The following is a 17,345-nucleotide window of genomic DNA, read 5'->3' on the forward strand; positions in this document are numbered from 1 at the left end:
AGGCGGAAGACCTTCAGGCAGCAAACCATAGCTTCAAGCTTTTTATTTTAAAAAATGGGGGTGGGGGGGATTAAATTAAAAAGTTGGAGGGAGAGAAAGTTGGGTGGTACAGTGAATAGAGCACCAGCCCTGGAGTCAGGAGGACCTAAATTCAACTCCGGCCTCAGACACATGATACTCACTAGCTGTATGACCCTGGGCAAGTCACAACCCCAACTGCCTCATTAAAACAAACAAAAAATAAATAAAATAAAAAAATTGGGATATCATTTTCTTCCCTGCCACTGTTATAGGATTATTTTGTAGACTAGATGAGATGATCTATGACAAAATCTCCTGAAAACTATGTAACCATAAATTAGGGTAGTTGACCTGTTACCAGTTATGAAATACCATTCTTTCAGACACTAAATCAATGTTAAATTTGGGAACATATAGTTGCTTCACAAAGCTTTACTGATTGTATATCTGTATGAATTAAGACGTCTTACTTTGCATTTGTAAGCAAAGCTGCTTTATATCTCTTGGCAGGAAGACCAAACAAAACCTTAGCAGTTTAATAAATCAGAGAATAAGAGGAGTCCAGAAATGAACATAATTTACCCCAGTGAACACTACTGGCTTTCTCACTTCCTACCAGACTAGATAAGTTCTGGGCCACTCCAGGGCATCTGTGTTGTGGTTTTGGCTGACATTAGCTGGATAAAGGCTCAGGGCTAATCCTCCAGGACCTTCAGAAAAAAGAGGTCTTCAAAGCGTTGGGATGCACAGGAAACAGGTCATTTTTACATGACAATTCACAAATATCTATGGATAGATAAAAACACATTTAAGTGCTGTGACTATATAACTGCACTATTTCTGAATGTTCAAACATCAGACAGACACTTATTCTTTAAAAATCTTATTTTTACACCTCAAAGTGTTATTGGAATTTTATTTATTAAATCCCATTAATTGGAAAGGCAGTGTGGCATAATGGATACATTGCTCCTTGGAGGCAGGAAGACTTGGGTTCAAATCCCACATCTGATACAAGTTGGCTGTGTGAGCCTGGGTAAGTCAGGTAACGTCTCAATGCTCTAGACAACTCTCTAAGACCAACCCCCTAGTATTCCATTTCCGTAATTTTCCAGTCCCCTTTTTTCTATTACAACTTAAGTGCTTCATACTCTATATTCTAAACAATATTAACTAATCTGATAGTTTAATCAACATTAATGTTATTCTTTTAAGTAACATACATTTTTTTTTGAAACTGCATTTCCCTATCTGGCTAGGCTCAAAGTACAGTGGCCTATCATGGGTCCAATCCCACTGCTGCTTGGCACAGAAAATTTGACCTGCTTCTCCAACCTGGACAGTTCAACTTAAGCACCCCGATTCCTCCACCCTTCCCCACAAAGGGCTCACCATATTGGTGCTAGATTTGGTATGAATAAGCTATCGGCTTCGATCCTAGGTCAGCTAAGCTGCACACAAGCAATCCTGCAACCTTGGCCTCTACCAGTATGGATTACAGGTGCACTCACACAACTTGTGCATTTCAGCAGGGTAATTTTGGAAACAAAATTCAGGAAGTCAACTGAGAAACTGTGCTCAATTGTTTAAAAAGGTACTGTGTCAGCTACTGCATGAAATAAAGTTTAAAACTTTAAAGTTTAAAGAAGTTTAAAGTTTAAAGGCACTATGCCAGCTACTAGGGACAGGAAAATTTAAAACAAGTCCTGATCCTTGCCTACCTGGAGCCAGCATTCTAAACAAGGACTCTAAAATTCAAGTATCCTCTTCTCCTGCAAGGGTTATTCCCTCCACAGATGCAGGCTACAGACAAGGTTGGTAACAAACCAAAGGAAATAATGTATTTTAATTACTTCACAATTACATATTTAAATCAAACAGTGGAAGTTATTTTTGCCATGATAGGCTTTTGGAAAGGCTCAACACAAAGTTTGTTGCCCCATCTGTAAAATGAAGCCCCTTCCAACTCAAGGTCTCTCAGCACATACAAATACTTTCAATGCATGGATTCCAGAAAGGACCTAAAAGAAAGAATATGGGTAATTTAAGAACTAAATCTCCCTATATCTTACACAAGGAGAGAGCTTGAGGCTATTTTTGTACATCTGTATCCGTTTCATAGATAAGGACATTGGCAGTTAAGACACTCTGTAGTATATAACTTGTTGAAAAAGTTGCTGTTAGGTCATTTTCAGTCATGTCTAATTCTTCATGACCTGATTTGGGATTTTCCTGGCAATTTTACTGGAGGGTTTGCCATTTCCTTCTCCAGCTCATTTTACAGATAAAGAACTGAGGCAAACTAGGTTAAATAACTTGCCCAGGGTCACACAGTTACTAAGTTTCTGAGGGTGGATTTAAATTTAGATCTTCCTGACTCCAGGCCCAGTGCTCTATCCACTGGGACATATGGCTGCCCTCACAAAAGGGGAAAAAAAACACCCAAATCATAGAATTACATTTAATGGAATTAGCTCAATGTGGTTCTTGGAAACTTATTTCTCTTGGAAGCAGTTCTAAATAAATTAAATGGAACAAGGTTACCTGGCCCTTCATAAAAAAAAATAAATAAATAAAAATATCTTCCAGACTGAACCAGTCTTCTATCTCCCTAAATATCCAACAGCACTTTGTACGAAGGAGATGTTTAACATCTGTTGAATTTGTCAAACTGATTTTGAAGGGAATTACCAAAAATAACATATAGAGCAATTTGCCTAAACAGATACATCAAGTCAATAAAATACTGTGCAGCATTTCTGATGATCCGAAGCTGCTTCCAAGCCCCAAAGCTGTTCTTTATCAGTCAAACTTTTAAGTGTCTACTTTGTATTAGGCACTGTACAAAACCATAATGCCAATATGCTCCCACCCACTGATTCTAAAATACAAAGCAGGAGACAACTGTCACTGGTAGCGAGAATTTCCTGAGTTCAATTTACAAATGAAATTACAGTGGCCTGTAATTTCCAAATTACATCCAAAAAGAAATTCTCCCATTGATGCTACACATTTAATAATCAAATTGTGGATGACTCAAAATGCATTAGAGAGATTAATAAATGTAAATAAAACTGCAGCATTCCAATGATGACTTGCACAAAAATTTATATAAATCCCACCATTAAGGATGTGTATGGCCAGAAAAGTAGGTGTGCCAGTGTGCTCAGACGTAACTATTCATGAAATACTAAAAGAGCTCAAGGCAAGCCTCTACTGAAACTTAAATCCTCTGTAGAGGAATTTAAACTACACGTACAGGAATTTCGCAAGACAGTTAAGTATGAACAGGTTTCTTAATCTGTCCCAGTATAGGTGGTACCCACAGAGATGAGATCACAGATAAAACTCTCAAAGGAAATTCCAGAATCAGACACGCCTCCATTAAAAAGAGAAAACAGAAATCTGTTATCAGGATTATTTTTGCTTCCTATTAGAAAGTTAGCTATAGTAAACACTATGTCTAGGATTATTATTATCTTCTCTAATAAGATCTTTAAGCTACTTTATCTTTACTAGGAAAGTAAAATTAGTTTTCTGGTCAAAGCTGTTCTTATTAGATTAAAAAAAGTAAGGTATGACAAAGTGACTCTGGGGAGAAAATTACTTTGCATTGACAGCAAGAAGAGGTTTGCAAAACTTTTGCTAATGAAATGTGTATGAACGCAAAATAAACATCACACCCACTTTGAATCAGTTTATATAAAAATACAATTTTAATTTTTTCCACAATGCAAAATTAGGAGATTCAATTTATATGGATCACATTCACTTGTAATCTTTAATTATAGGTATTGTTTTCCTTTCAAACAATTCTAGAATACTCGAAATTCATCTCATTAATCTCTGATTTACACTTGTAAGGTATAAGGGAACTATAATCTTCAATGCAGATGCAGAAAATAAGTTAGCCGATCTATGCAAGGTAGCAAATTAGTATTATTATCAACGTCAAATTTTATTTAATAAGGAACCAAATATATATAGTTCAATTCTAGGTACTACATAATTTTAAAAAATGAATCCATATGCTAAAAACAATGTTAATTCTTCAAAAATAAATCACTGTATCTTTTAAAAAAACTGTAAAAAACAAAATGTTCAAAATGTTTATCAGAATTTAGATGATCTTACTGGTGAGAAGAATTATCAATCAACAAGAATTTAATGAGTGCTCAGTATGAACACTATGGCCATCTTTTTTCTTTTTTAATCAGACCTCTGATTTTAATGGTGTTCATAATTCCCAGCAGACGCTGAGAGCTTAAATAATTTGCCAACAGTCATACATCCAATGTGTTAAAGGCAGAACTTAAACCCAGGTCCTCCCCTCTCCAAGGCTGGTCCACTGGGCCATGTTGCCTCCCAGGCACTAGTGATATACAGTTAAAAATGAAGCAGTCCCTGACTGTGAGGAGCTTACACATTACAGCTATGAGTGGTCATACTAAGCTGTCCTAGATGCACTATCTCTACTGACTCCTCTTCTTGACCCCTTAAAATAAGTGTTACTCATAACCTGTCCTTGGCCATCTTTTCTTCTCTCTCTCTTTCTCTCTCTCTCCCTCCCTCTCTCTCTCTCCCTCTCTCCATTTCTCCATCTCTCTCTCTCTCCCTCTCTCTCTCTCTGACATTTCCACCTGGATTTTATACAGGCATCACAAACTCAACATACAGAAAAGAAAACTGAATAAGTCATTTTGCCTGGACTTCTACTTCCAACTTCTCTAAGAAGCCTCCCTTGAATAGAATTTCCACACACTTGCTTCTGTCCAGTTGTTTTGTGCAGGGCATGTGGCTCAAACACAATATTCAATTTACTGATAATCTTAGAGATATTGTTGGGACTTGGAGTCATGAACACCTGAGTTAAAATCCTGCCTCCGACACTTACTAGCTGTGTGATCACTTAGCCTCTCTGACTTTCAGCTGCAGGCTTCAGGCACAGCTGGTAGCAAACTGGAAAAGGAAATAATATACTTTAATCATTTTACAACTCCATATTTAATTTACACAACAGATGTTAACTTTACCATGACAGGCTTTTGGAAAGGCCCAACGCTAGGCCTATTTCCTTCGTCTGTAAAATGAAGGTCCTAGACGGAGCAGTAACATGGGACTAATAATTGCTTTGAGGATCAAAAGAGGTCACGTTTGCAAAGTGTCATATAAATACTAACTATTATCATCATACCCCACTTCAATTAAACTGATAGGTCAGTTATGGGCAGAGTATTTCCTCTTACCATGATTTAGTGGAAGTAGGACTGGACTTGAAATTTGAAATGAGTTTCTACTTTGACACTTAATTATCAGATAAATTGATTCCCCACTTTGACCCTTGGAGTCCTTTTTTTCAAAATGGGGCCACTGCAGGAAAAGTTACTTTATAAACCGTAATGAGCTATATAAATGAGGTCAGGGCAGGGAACCCAGAAAATTTTGTCATTAACCAGCAGTGTAACCTTGTAGGTCACTTCACCTGCCTCCTCTCAGCTTCTTCCCACGTGAAAAGTGTAGGTTTCATTTCTTCTGCATGTAAGCTATTGTTGAAATAATGTAATCCTCCCACGCCTCCTCACCAATGTTTAAGTAGTTCTACACAAAAGGCATACTAGTATAGAATAATATGAACTAGAAAGATAGCATGAACAGAGACAGCATGGGGTAGTATGCATCTAAGAGGCATAGCAGACAGAAGGCTGAAGAAGAAGGAAGACCCGAGTTAAAATTCTGCCTCAAATATTTACTAGCTATGTGATGCTGGGCAAGTTAACCTTTCTCAATTTCAGTTACCTCATCCATGATATGGGGATAACAGCACCTCCTTCATAGGGTTGTTGCAAGGAACGACTGAGATGTTAGTAGCTTTGTTACAGTATGCATATATACTATAACTAGTATAAGCAGTAGTAGTAGTAGTATTATTACTGGTAATAGTAGCAGCAGTACTAGTATTAGTGGTGGTAGTAGTAGTACCAGCAGTGGCAATACTACTATTACGACTAGTAGTATTATTACTAGTAGTGGTATTAGGAAAAGGGATAGTGGCACTAGTAGAGTATTACTAGTGGAGCAGTAGTAGTAGTAGCAATACTAGTAGTAGTTGTAGCAATACTACTATTAGTATCACTAACAGCAGTACTAGTAGTAGTAAAAGTAGGAATAGTAGTACTACTAGAGCATTATTAGTGTTACTAGTAGTAGTATTACTAGAGGTAGCACTAATGCTACTAGCAGTAACAGTACTAGTGTTAGCAGTGGTAACAGTACAGTGATATTAGCATTACTGGTAGTAGCAGTAATATTAGCAGCAGTAGATAAAGCTGATCTTGGAGACGGACCTGGGCTCAAGACCTATCTCTGACATGCTGTCTGTGTGACCCTGGACAAGTCATTTAATTTCTCTGTGGTGCCTGGCTTAATAAACGCTCGTTGAATGCCTCCTCCCTAGGTCTGTAGATCGCTGTGAAAGGGCTGGTTGGCTTCCTCGCCAGAGGTCGGTCCCCAAATCCCAGGGGCTGAGAGGACGTGACCCGCTGGAGGCTGTTCAGCGCCCACCCGGCTCTTCCACTCCACACCGCGGGTCCCTAAAAGGACAGATGGGCGTACCCCAGCTTCCTCCCACCCTCCCACCCACGCGGTTACCTTTGACAACCACTTCTTTCGACGGAGCCGGCACGGGGTGGGGCGCACTGGGTTTGGGGATGAGGGTTCTGAGGAGTACTTCGAGATCGGGTCCGGCCTCCGGCTGCTTTTCCACCCGGGCCCCCCTAAGGAAGTGCAGCACCTCCTCATCAGCGGTGACGAGGCTCCGGAAGAGATCCTCGCAGGTGAGATCCGGGTCCGAGGAGGGGGCCCGAGGCGCCTCCGGGGACTGCGCTGCCCCGCCCCGGCCCGCACCACGGGCTCTCTCCGGCTCGGCCCCTCGCGGACGCCCCTTGGCCGCCACCGCCCCCTCCTCCGGCTCCTGGGCCTGCTCCCGCGCCGGCCTCCCCGGGGCCTCCAGCCTGGCGCCGCACAGGCGCTTGTTGACCACCTGCGGCCTCTCCACCCATACGGCCACTGCTGACCAGAACCCCTGAGGGAGCCGCGAGCCGCTGTCCGTAACCAGGGTCTGCCCCACTAACCCCATGTCAGGCCCCTCAACCTCGGCATCCTGCAGCAGAGAAGAGGGAGGAAACCATGGCGCGGGAAGATGACGCAAAGCGCCGCTGCCGCATCCCCCGATGGGCGGGAGCAGGGGAGGCGCTGACTTTATACGTCACACCGCAGACACAGGCCCTTCGGCGGTTCCTGCCCTCTCTCCTGTTACGTCACTTCCAGTTGCTTTTCCCACCTCCAGCCTTTGCCAATCCCTGCTCTTCCTTCCTCGCAGATCTATAACCTGAGGTTCTCCGAGGGGAGATGAGATCTACTTCACCCAGTTTCTCAGACTTTAACAGAACATCATCCAAGGCACCTTAGAGATCCTTCCAGTCCAAGCCCCTCACCTATAAAGCAGCCTCTTTGTCCTGTTTCTATGGCATTGCTATGACACCACACCCCCTCCCTACTCAATGAACCCTAGTGGCTTCCAATTGCCTCCAGGATCAAATACAAAATTCTCTGGCAGGCAAAGAAAGCCCTTTGTCACTTAGCCCTCTCCTACCTTTCCAATCTTCTTCCACTTTACTACCCAACATGTACCCTTCAATCTGGTGACACTGGCTGTTCAGTGAACAAGACCCTCCATCTCTGCTTGGCATTTTCTTTGGCTGTCCCCCATGCCTGGAATGCTCTCCCTCCTCCATTCTATTTATTAACCTCCTTGGCTTCCTTTAAGTCCTAACTACAATCCCATCTTCTATAGGAAGCCTTCTGCAACTCCTCTTATTATTTCCAATGCGTTCCCTCTCATCTCCTATTTATCCTGTATATAGCTTACTCTGTATATATGTTTACCTGTTGGCTCTACCTTTATATTGTAAACTCCTTCAGGGCAGAAGTCACCTTTTGCCTCTTTTTGTATCCCCAGTACTCAGTACAGTGCCTGACACATAGTAGGTACTTTATAAATTATTTTTGATTGATTGATTCTGCTAGGAGTTGGAAGCCACTTTAAACTTTTTCTCTTCTGGCTTTGCTCTTCTCCTCCCCCTCTCACAGGACTTTGTTCTGAGCCCTCTTCTCTTCTCCTATGCCCTTTCACTTTCTGATCTCTCTCTCTGTGGACAGAAAGCAGGGGGTGGGGGAAAGGGATTGTGAAGTTGAGACCTGAGAGTCGCAAGTACCAGGCAGGAGAATAAAAGACCTGACTGGCACTAGCCGACAATACCCACTTTCCAAAGGAGAGAGTTTTAGGTGGGGGAGGTTGTTCTCAACTTTACCTCCAAAAAGCAAGGAGTGGCAACACCATCCATAGTTTGTTTTCATTTTTGGGGGTCTTTTTTTCAGGAACTTTATTCTAGGAGTTTAAGTAGTATTTTGATTCTTTCTGTTATTTATTAAGCAAAATTTCCTGAATAATCACTATATGCTTATACTTGAAAATTTAACTTCATTTTAAATTTCATTTTTATGATTTCATGTTAATTATTTTTTTCCTTTACAGTTTGGGATTTAGAGTTGAATACAGTTCAACATTTTTATTACTTTTTAGAAGAACTTCTGTTTATTGACTTTTTAAAATGTAAAGTCATTGTTTATTAGATTTTTAAAGTTGCATTTAAATATATGGCTAGGTGGCATAATGGATAAAGCACTGAATGCAGAGTCAGTAGACCTGAGTTCACATCTCATCTCAAACAATTACTATCTATTAGGCAAGTTACTTAACTTTCTTCACTCTCCTCATACATTAAATAAGGATAATAATAGCACCTCCTTTTATAAGGATATGGTGAGAATCAAATGAAATAATAGGAAAAATGCTTGGCAAAATCTGAAGCACTCCTGCTTCATGTAAATATTATTATACTGTAACATATTACATATAAACTATATTATGTAAATGTTATTATTTTTTCATTTATATTACTTATTTTATGTTAAAATTATATCTTGTTCTAGTTCCCCTAATACCCTTTCCCCTTTTAGTCAGTATAGTAAGTGGGTATAAAGGAGCAATAACAGAAAATAAGATTGCAAAGGGGAACCCAGAAGTCACATCCCAAAGATCAAAGTAGCATAATTTCTGAATTATCATATATTAACCCAAATTCACACCCTAATAATATACTCCAAATCAGGAGAAACCACGTAGGAACTATTTGCTAAGGTTCTGGTCTTATGGTATAGAAATTCCAGACAAAATCCAGACCTCTACAGCTCCAGACAGACCAGCAGAACATCAAAAAGGTGCTGATAATTTTGAGATGACTTTTTAACTATAACCTTGAGGTGACTTGATATGTAAATTAACTACCCAAGTTGGCACAGATAGGAGTTGATCTGTTTCCCAAAAAAATCCTACAAAAATGAGACCTTAAACTCCTGTTTACCTGCTCCCTCACCCCAAGCATTCTTCCACCCCCAAGCCCAACAAGAATTCCTGGAAGAACTAAAAAATGATTTTCAAAATCAAATAAGACTGGTGGAAGAAAAATTAGGCAAAGAAATGAAAGCAAAAGAAGAAATTTATGAAAAGGCAATTAAAAGGCAAAAAAACCTGAAGAAAATAACACTTTAAAAAATAGAATTGCCAAATGGAAAAAGAGGTACAAAAATTCACTGATGAAAATAACTCCTTAAAAATTCTAATTGGGCAACTGAAAGCTAATGACTCCATGAGATATTAAGACACAATAAAACAAAATCAAAAGATTGAAAAAAAAATCCTAGAATAGGGTAAAATAGAAATTGAAAGAATCCACTAATCACTACCTGAAAGAGGTCCAATGACATCACAGGAGTGAATTAGACTTAAGTAAGGCAGAATTGCACAAAGTCATCACCATCATGTTCTCTTCCAGAATCATCAAAGCCCAGTGGCAATACAAAAGTCAAGGTGACTGGCCATGGCCCAGGATGCAGTGGATGACCTTGACGTCTTTGAAGTCTGACTAAGCTCCATTACCTGCCTCAACTGCCTTCAAGGCTGTTGGAACAAATCGTTCTCACCTGCCCATCACCCTAGGGGAAGTCTTCACTTGCTTGAGATATACACCCCCCTAAGTCAGTGATGGATTTGAGGCCCCTTGGTTACCTTAAACCTGGTTTAGCCTGTCTGCTGAGATGGTTTACTGGGGTGTGTGACGGTTGTGCATGCTACAGCTTCTTGGAGTTACAGGTGAAAGTTGATTGCCAGGTAGACACCAAAGGTGGATGAGCAGCCCAGAAAAGGGTTTGCTAAGCTCTCACACCACAAGTACTAGTTCTCTTTGAACACCCCCACACATCCCTTGTAAAGGATTAAGAAGAGAGTGAGAGGGGAGAAAGTGGTGGCACATATTGTATACTTTACCCAGGAGTCTGGCTACAAAGGGAAGAGATATAGGATGATAGTGGGATGGAAGAAGTGAAGTTTTTTTTTTTTTTCTTTAGGATGGGGAGATATGGCCATGTTTGCAGGCTGTAGAGAGGGAGAGATTGAAAATAAGTGAAAGAGTAGGGATGACTGAGGGGACAATCTGTTGGAGGAGACAGAAGGAAAGGGCTATACTTGAAGAGGTAGAGAGGTTAGCCTTGGTAAAGATTGAGGACACTTCATCACACCATTACAAGGTTTTACACGGTGTTAGCAGTGTGACTGGTCAGTCATAGTCCTTATTTTGGCGGTAGAGACAGGTTACAGGTGAATTGGGGGTAAAGAGGAAGAATGTATTAGCTTTGGGGTGTTTCTCTGTAGTTTATCTCATCAGACCATCTTGGTAGGGTCCCTACTTAAACTCATCTGAACATCTAGGTGGGAGGCTCTCCCTTTTTAGATAGCATCGCACAGCCTTGAAGCTTCCATTTCTTTGATGTCTACGGTTACTATTTCTGGGGAGCTGTCTCCCCCAAACTCACAGCAATAGGTTTTGTATATTTCCTCCACACCATAAAAATGCACCTCTTGTCTTGCTCTCCTGACCAGATAATCTATGTAAAAGTGCTTTGCAAACAGTAAAGCGCTATATACCTGCTAGTCATTACTGTTGATATTGTTATTATTAATATTGTTACCTCCAGGGAGGAAGAGAAAGATTAAATTGTATCTATGATTTTCCCCTTTCTCCTGAGTCAAGAGCAAGGCTGGAGGACGCGTGCTAGGGACGGTTCCATAGCCAGGAATTCTTGGGGCCTTTCACTATTCAAGGCCTACACGCAGGCAGGAAGTGCCCCAAGCGTTTCCTAGGTGATCACTAGAGTCGCCTAGTGATGACGCCCCAGAGGCCCGTCCCTATGGTTACGTCGCACACTTTGAGCGTGGGAGGGAGCACATAGGGGCGAGGTGTGAGAGATAGCGGTTTCCTTTCCGCCCCGCCCCTAGGCCCGCCCCCTCTCCAGGTCTAGAGGGACCCGGGCCGAGAGGCGCTACCCAGCCCAGAGTCTCCTTGGGACCCCGGCTGGTCTAGGAGGTCGCGGAGCGCACGGGAGGCTCGGAGGCTGGACGGCAGCTGGAGCTGGTAAGGAGTGGGAGCGCCCGGGCCTTTCCCGGGTGGAAGACTTGTCACAGCCGCGTCCGTCCTTGTCCCTTCACTTCCTCGTGTCTTCGCCGCCCCCCCCAGCAGTGCCGCCCAGTGTCCCTCGCAGCTCCGTCCCTCCGCTCCCCGTCCGTGTGTCCGGTGTCCCCGAACTTCTCTGTCCTCGGTCCCTCGGTCCCCGCGGGGCCTGTTTCCGTGTTTCTCTGTGCTGCCCTGTGACCGTGTCCTCAGGTCATCCTGTGCTGTCCTGCCCCCAGTCCCTGCGCTGGTGACCTCCCGCGTCCAGTCGCCGTCTGTGTGTCCTTGCTTCTTTTCTCTGCCTCCCACCTTGTGTCTGTGTCCCTCTGTGCCCTTGAACTCAGCCCCGCTCCCTGTAGCTTCTCCTTTCTGTTCCCCTGCCTTGCGTGTCTCCATCCCCCTCTGGTCTCTGGTCTCATGATCCATGTGTCCCTTTGCCCCCTGGGCCCTTGCACTCTGCCCCCTGCCTCCCTCTCTGGGCCAGTCTTCCATTCTCTCGGTTCCCAGCTTCTCTATCTCTCCCTGTTTCACTGTCCATGTGTCTCTTTGCCCCTCTCCATCCCCATGCCTCACTCTTTGAAGACCTTGTGAGTCTGTTCTGTAACCTGACTTTCTGTACCTGAGTGTCCCTGGTTCTTTGCCTCCCTGTCCCTCCCATATCCATATTGTCTCCATACTTGGTGTTCTTCTGGGACCTCAGATTCCTGTATTTCCCTGGTTTCTGGCATTCTTTATCTCCCTTCCCTCTTTGTCGTCTTGTCCTTGCCTGTCTCTAAATACTCCCCTGCTTATTCTAACCCTTTGTATCTCCCTCTTCTTTCTGGATCTCAATTTCCCCATTTCTAAAATAGGGAGGTTGAACCAGATAAGGAATTCTTACCCTTTTTCTTTATGGAATTCTTTGGCCATCAGGCGAAGCTTACGGGCTCTTCAGAATAATGTTTTTAAATATTTAAAGGGAATGCTACATTTCAGGTAGACGTTAGTAACAATAAAGATGTATTTTTATTTTCATTTCATTTGAGTTCAAGGATCCCCTGAAATCTAAACAGGGTCAGTGGTGCCTAGGTTAAGAACACCTAGAGCAGAAAAATAACTTTCGAGGCCGCTTCTAACTCTAAATTTGTTGGTTCTCTTGTGATTCCTGTCCCATGTGTCCCTGTCCCCTAGTGTTCTGATCCCTTTGTGTCTCTCCGTCCCATTTCTCCCTGTGCTTCTGTCTCTGTTCTCTCTCTCTCTCTCTCTCTCTCTCTCTCTCTCTCTCTCTCTCTCTCTCTCTCTCTCTGTCTCTGTGTGTGCCCCAGATATCCAGTGCCTCCTGTGTTTGTAATTTTCTGTACTTTTCTGTTACCTTGACCTTCTGGGCTCCCAAGACCTGAGTCCCCATCTCTCTCCCTTTCTCATGAGTTCTGTCTATGGCTCTTTCCATAAAGAGAGGCAGCAAGGAGGTAGAGGAATGACTATTTAATCAGGAGACCTGTAACAAAATCTCAGCTTTAACTCTGTGGTCGTGGGCAAGCCACTGTAATTGCCTCTCAGCTTCGTCATTAGTAAAATGGAGGTAATGATACTTAAACTTAACAAGACTGTGGGGGAAATGCCTTGTAACACTTTAATCACTATAGAAATAGGAGTATCATCATCATTAATAAAAATAATAATAATTATTTATAAATCACTACAATTTATATGACTGATCTGTAGGCTAGTTGCCATTACCATTCCCTGGGTTGCCTCATATTACTTGTTTTGCCTGGATTCTCAGCTGGTAAAAGAGCATATAACTCTTGCCAAAAGATGGGCATATACAATTATAGAAGATTGAAAGAGACCTAACAACTAGTATAATTCTTCCATTTTATAGATAAGGCATGAAAGGTGATCTTGATTATAACAAAAGACTAAATCATGAGAAGTATAGAAAGCATGATAATAAGCTACAACAGGAGTCATCCTTTAAAGCTAATCTATGAGGGAGATAAGAATAAGTAGTTTTTCACTTACTGTAGTAAGTAAAGATCACCTAGTACTCGGGGGACTTGAATCTTCAGGCAGCCAAAAACTCCATAAGCTGGAAGTCATCTGTGGAAACTGAAGATGTTGAGGATGAAAGATAGATCCTGGAGAAGTCATTTTGAAGGATTTGAGTAAAATAAAGATGTGGAACTTGTAGTGGCTGACCTGCTTAGATTCATAACTAATGTACTTATGTAATATTGTATATTGTAGCTATTTGTGTTGGTGTTGTATTCCTTTGCTAGACCACATACTTCATCAGAGTTTTAGGTCAGACCACATTAGATCTAAACTTTGTGTTTCCACTAGTTCTAGGACAGGTCTCTCTGCTCATAGCAGGTTTTTTTTTTTAAATAATATTTTATTTTTCCCCAATTACATATAAAAACAACTTTTAACATTCTTTTAAAAAAAGTTTTGACTTCCAAATTCTATCCTTCCCTCCCTCCCTGAGAAGGTAAGCAATCTAATATAGGTTATACATGTACAATCATGTAAAACATTTCTATATTAGTTATTTTGTGCAAGAAAACTCAAACAAAAAAAAAAGAAAGTAAAAATTAGTATACTTCGGTCTGTATTCAGACGACATCAGTTCTTTCTCTGGAGGCGGATAGCATTTTTCATCGTGGGTCTTTTGTGATTGTCTTGGATCCTTGGGCAGATGTGTAGGGGATGAGGCAGAGGAGAGACAGATTGAAGGCAGGAAGGCTTTGGGGAATCATTACAATATTCCAAGTGAGAAGAGGGAAGGAACAGGAGCTTGCATTGTGGTGGTGGCAGCAGGAAGTAATAGATGAGACTGACACTGCAGAGGTGAAACTGATGAGACACAGCTGAGGGAGAGAGAAGTGCCACCACAGTCTGATCTGTGCAACTTGGAGGGTGGTGTCACTGACAGCAGAAACAGAGCAGTTAGGGTCCTGAGAACCGTTATCTTGTCTCGCTTGTACAAGTCTCAATATTTCCCTGTGTGTGTGTGTGTGTGTGAGAGAGAGAGAGATTTTTCCTTCCTGTCGATGGTAAGTGACTTGAGAATAGAAACTGTCATGCTTATATTCACATCTTAGTGCTGAGCATGTAATAGATGCTCAATAAATATTTATTGAATTTGTTGAATTCTGTTGTAAAACTTTTACAAAGCATATCATTGCTTCCTCTCTTCTCCCATCTGTTGTATCTATCCAGATTCTTTTATACCATCTAGCATATCTATAGGAGCCTTGACAGAGGTGTGGGAAGGAATTCTTTCTTGGACCAGCTATGGAAGGAAAGCCTTGAGCCCTTTGCCTACTCAGCCTCTCCAGCTGGTACATCAGATTTCCCAGCTTGTGCTGTTCCTTTACGTTCAGTATAGTAGAGGCTACTGCTTGGCCTTTGCTATTCCTGACTAAAGAATCAGAAAGAAAAAAAAGGAACAATCCTCTAAAGTAACAGCCAGTTCTTAAATTAGTTTTATTTTTTTTAGTATCTTTTTTTTTGGAGGTAATTGAGGTTAAATGACTTGCCCAGGGTCACGCAGCTTATATGTATCTGACACCAGATTTGAACTTAGATCCTCCTGACTCTAGAGCCAGTGCTCCATCCACCGTACCACCTACCTGCTTCTTAAATTAGTTTTAGATACACAGAGTTATTGGAAATCCTGGCATAATTTTTTTAGGCTAACAAATCATATCTCTATATTTACTGAAAAATTCCACATCTGCCCAACTCATGCCACATTTGACAGCATCACAGACTCTAGGGTTGGAAGCCATCCACCCTGGCATCCCTGACAAAATGGTCATCCAGCCTTAGCCTGATGTCCTTTACTGAAGAGGAGGAACTTTCTCCCTCCCAAGGGCAGCTCATTCCTCACTTGGATAACTCGAATGGCAAGGAAGTTTTTTTCTTAAATTAAGCCTGAATTTGTCCACCTCTATCTCCTAGTTCTGCCATCTAGGGCCAGGCAGAACAAGTATAATTCCTAACATTCCTTCATGTTTGTGACTTGTGTGTCGGGGTACAGTTAAACAAATACTGAGTAAGGGCCTACAACATGCAGAATAAAATGTTAACTGCTGATGGGCATTAAAAGCTGCCTTCATGGGAGTGTTGTTTCAGGGAATGTTTTTGCTAAAGTGTCTAATAAGCTTCCCTGTTTGCTATGAACTATATAAATAAAAACCTAACAATATTAACTGATTTCTTTTGCAGAATAATTTCCAAAATGGCACCAAATTCTAAAGGAAATGATTACAATCAAAGCTCTCAGGATGCTTTGTTGCCAGATCTTCCTAAAGGACCATTATGTATATACAGAGCAAAATCATCCTTCAATTGGAAGGAATTGTTGTTATTCTTGGATGGAGAAGACATGATCATTTTAAAGGTGAGATGCTTATTTGACATTGTGTATAATGTATTAAGCACTTGATTACCTTGTCACATTGGGGTTTATGCATTTAAGGACTTGTTAGACTTTAGAGAAAGTGGACTTACTATCTTACATTTATAGAATGCTTTTTTTCTTTACAAAAACTGTGAGGAATGAGTAGTACAAGTATTACCCCCATTTTATAGATGAGGAAACTGAGACTTAGGGAGATTAAGAAGTTTAAGATTAAGAAAGGTTACCTAATGAATGAGTGGTAGAACTGAGGCTCAAACTCAGATCTTTTGACATCAACTCTAGTGTTGTTTCCACCATCCCAAAGGAGCATGACCTACTCCTTTTCTGTATGACATACTTTAGTTTCAAATCCTCTTTCCAATTTACCACAATTTGTAAATGATGGAATTTGAATTACAGAAGCAGCCTTTGTTTTCCCACTGTAAACCAACAGATCAAACCTAGAGTACCAACAACTCTCCTGCCATACCTGGGCTTGTCAGAAACTCTAGACCTGAACAAAATGAAGGTCACTAGTAGGATTCAGTTCCTTTGCCTGTGATTTTTTACTCTTTAGTACTGTTTTCTTTTCTGTTCAAGAAAAGAATCTTCTCAGCCTTTGAAAATGATCCCCTCTTTGCTCATCACCCTGGAGAAGAATTGTCTATTGAGAAGTATCGTGAGCTAAACTTTCTGCGCTGTAGAAGACTTTTTGAATACGACTTTTTTAGTATACAAGAGATGATGAAGAATCCACTGAAAATTTTTATGCTGATTAACTGCCTAGGGATGTATGATTGGTCCTTATCTGTCAAATACTTTTTAAATACATATGTAAGTATACTTTATTTTCTTTTTAAAGGGGAGAATAATAACATAAGCTTTTCCATTTCAAAGAATCATGAAGACCTACTCTGCTAATGGTCCTAAAATAAAATGTCTAAAAGAATTGAAAGATATTTTAACATTTAAGCTTTTTTCTTAAATGAAAAAGAAACCTGTCTTGTAGAGTTAAAAGCACTACCTTTGCTTTTTATGGCCACTTGCTTAGATTCTTATGGGAATATATTATGAATACCTTTTGTTCAAGAGGAATTTTTTTTTTTAATATGGGAAACTGTAAAAGAGACTGGGAGGTGGAATTGGTAAGTATGAGCAGAGTTGGTGCTTTTGACAGGAAAGCCATTTATCCTACTCCTAATATATGCAATACTGTACAAATACATTATTAAATTTGTATATACAGACACATGAATTACAGTTTGATGATGATGATGATGATGATGATGATGATGATGATGATGATGATG

At 41.0% G+C, this 17,345-nt stretch overlaps 2 protein-coding genes across 6 annotated transcripts in view; one reads left to right on the forward strand and one right to left on the reverse strand.

Moving 5' to 3' along the window:
- The window catches only part of TRMT44 (tRNA methyltransferase 44 homolog), a 48,151-nt gene extending 40,938 nt beyond the window's left edge, over positions 1-7,213 (reverse strand). Inside the window, exons 1-3 of one of the 4 annotated variants that reach the window (XM_027836592.1) lie at positions 6,670-6,750; positions 4,916-4,980; positions 638-807 (exon numbers count right to left, since the gene is read on the reverse strand). Coding sequence is in view for 1 of the 4 variants with exons in the window: in XM_027836589.1 (XP_027692390.1) it covers positions 6,670-7,156 (487 nt within the window). In the remaining 3 variants the exon portion in view is untranslated. Of the gene's footprint in view, positions 1-603; positions 808-4,915; positions 4,981-6,669 lie in introns of all 4 variants that reach the window. The other 3 variants (XM_027836590.1, XM_027836591.1, XM_027836589.1) reach the window with 3 other exon arrangements.
- The window catches only part of ACOX3 (acyl-CoA oxidase 3, pristanoyl), an 81,525-nt gene continuing 70,964 nt past the window's right edge, over positions 6,785-17,345 (forward strand). The window contains exons 1-3 of one of the 2 annotated variants that reach the window (XM_027836595.1): positions 6,785-6,854; positions 15,861-16,035; positions 16,636-16,869. In XM_027836595.1, coding sequence (XP_027692396.1) covers positions 15,874-16,035; positions 16,636-16,869 — 396 coding nt within the window. In that variant the 5' untranslated portion in view covers positions 6,785-6,854; positions 15,861-15,873. Of the gene's footprint in view, positions 6,855-11,417; positions 11,610-15,860; positions 16,036-16,635; positions 16,870-17,345 lie in introns of those variants that run through there. The other variant, XM_027836594.1, reaches the window with a different exon arrangement.

The sequence above is a fragment of the Vombatus ursinus genome, unplaced genomic scaffold (genome assembly GCF_900497805.2).
Source record: "Vombatus ursinus unplaced genomic scaffold, bare-nosed wombat genome assembly UNPS02014818.1, whole genome shotgun sequence".
In the NCBI taxonomy this organism is placed as follows: Eukaryota; Metazoa; Chordata; class Mammalia; order Diprotodontia; family Vombatidae; genus Vombatus; species Vombatus ursinus.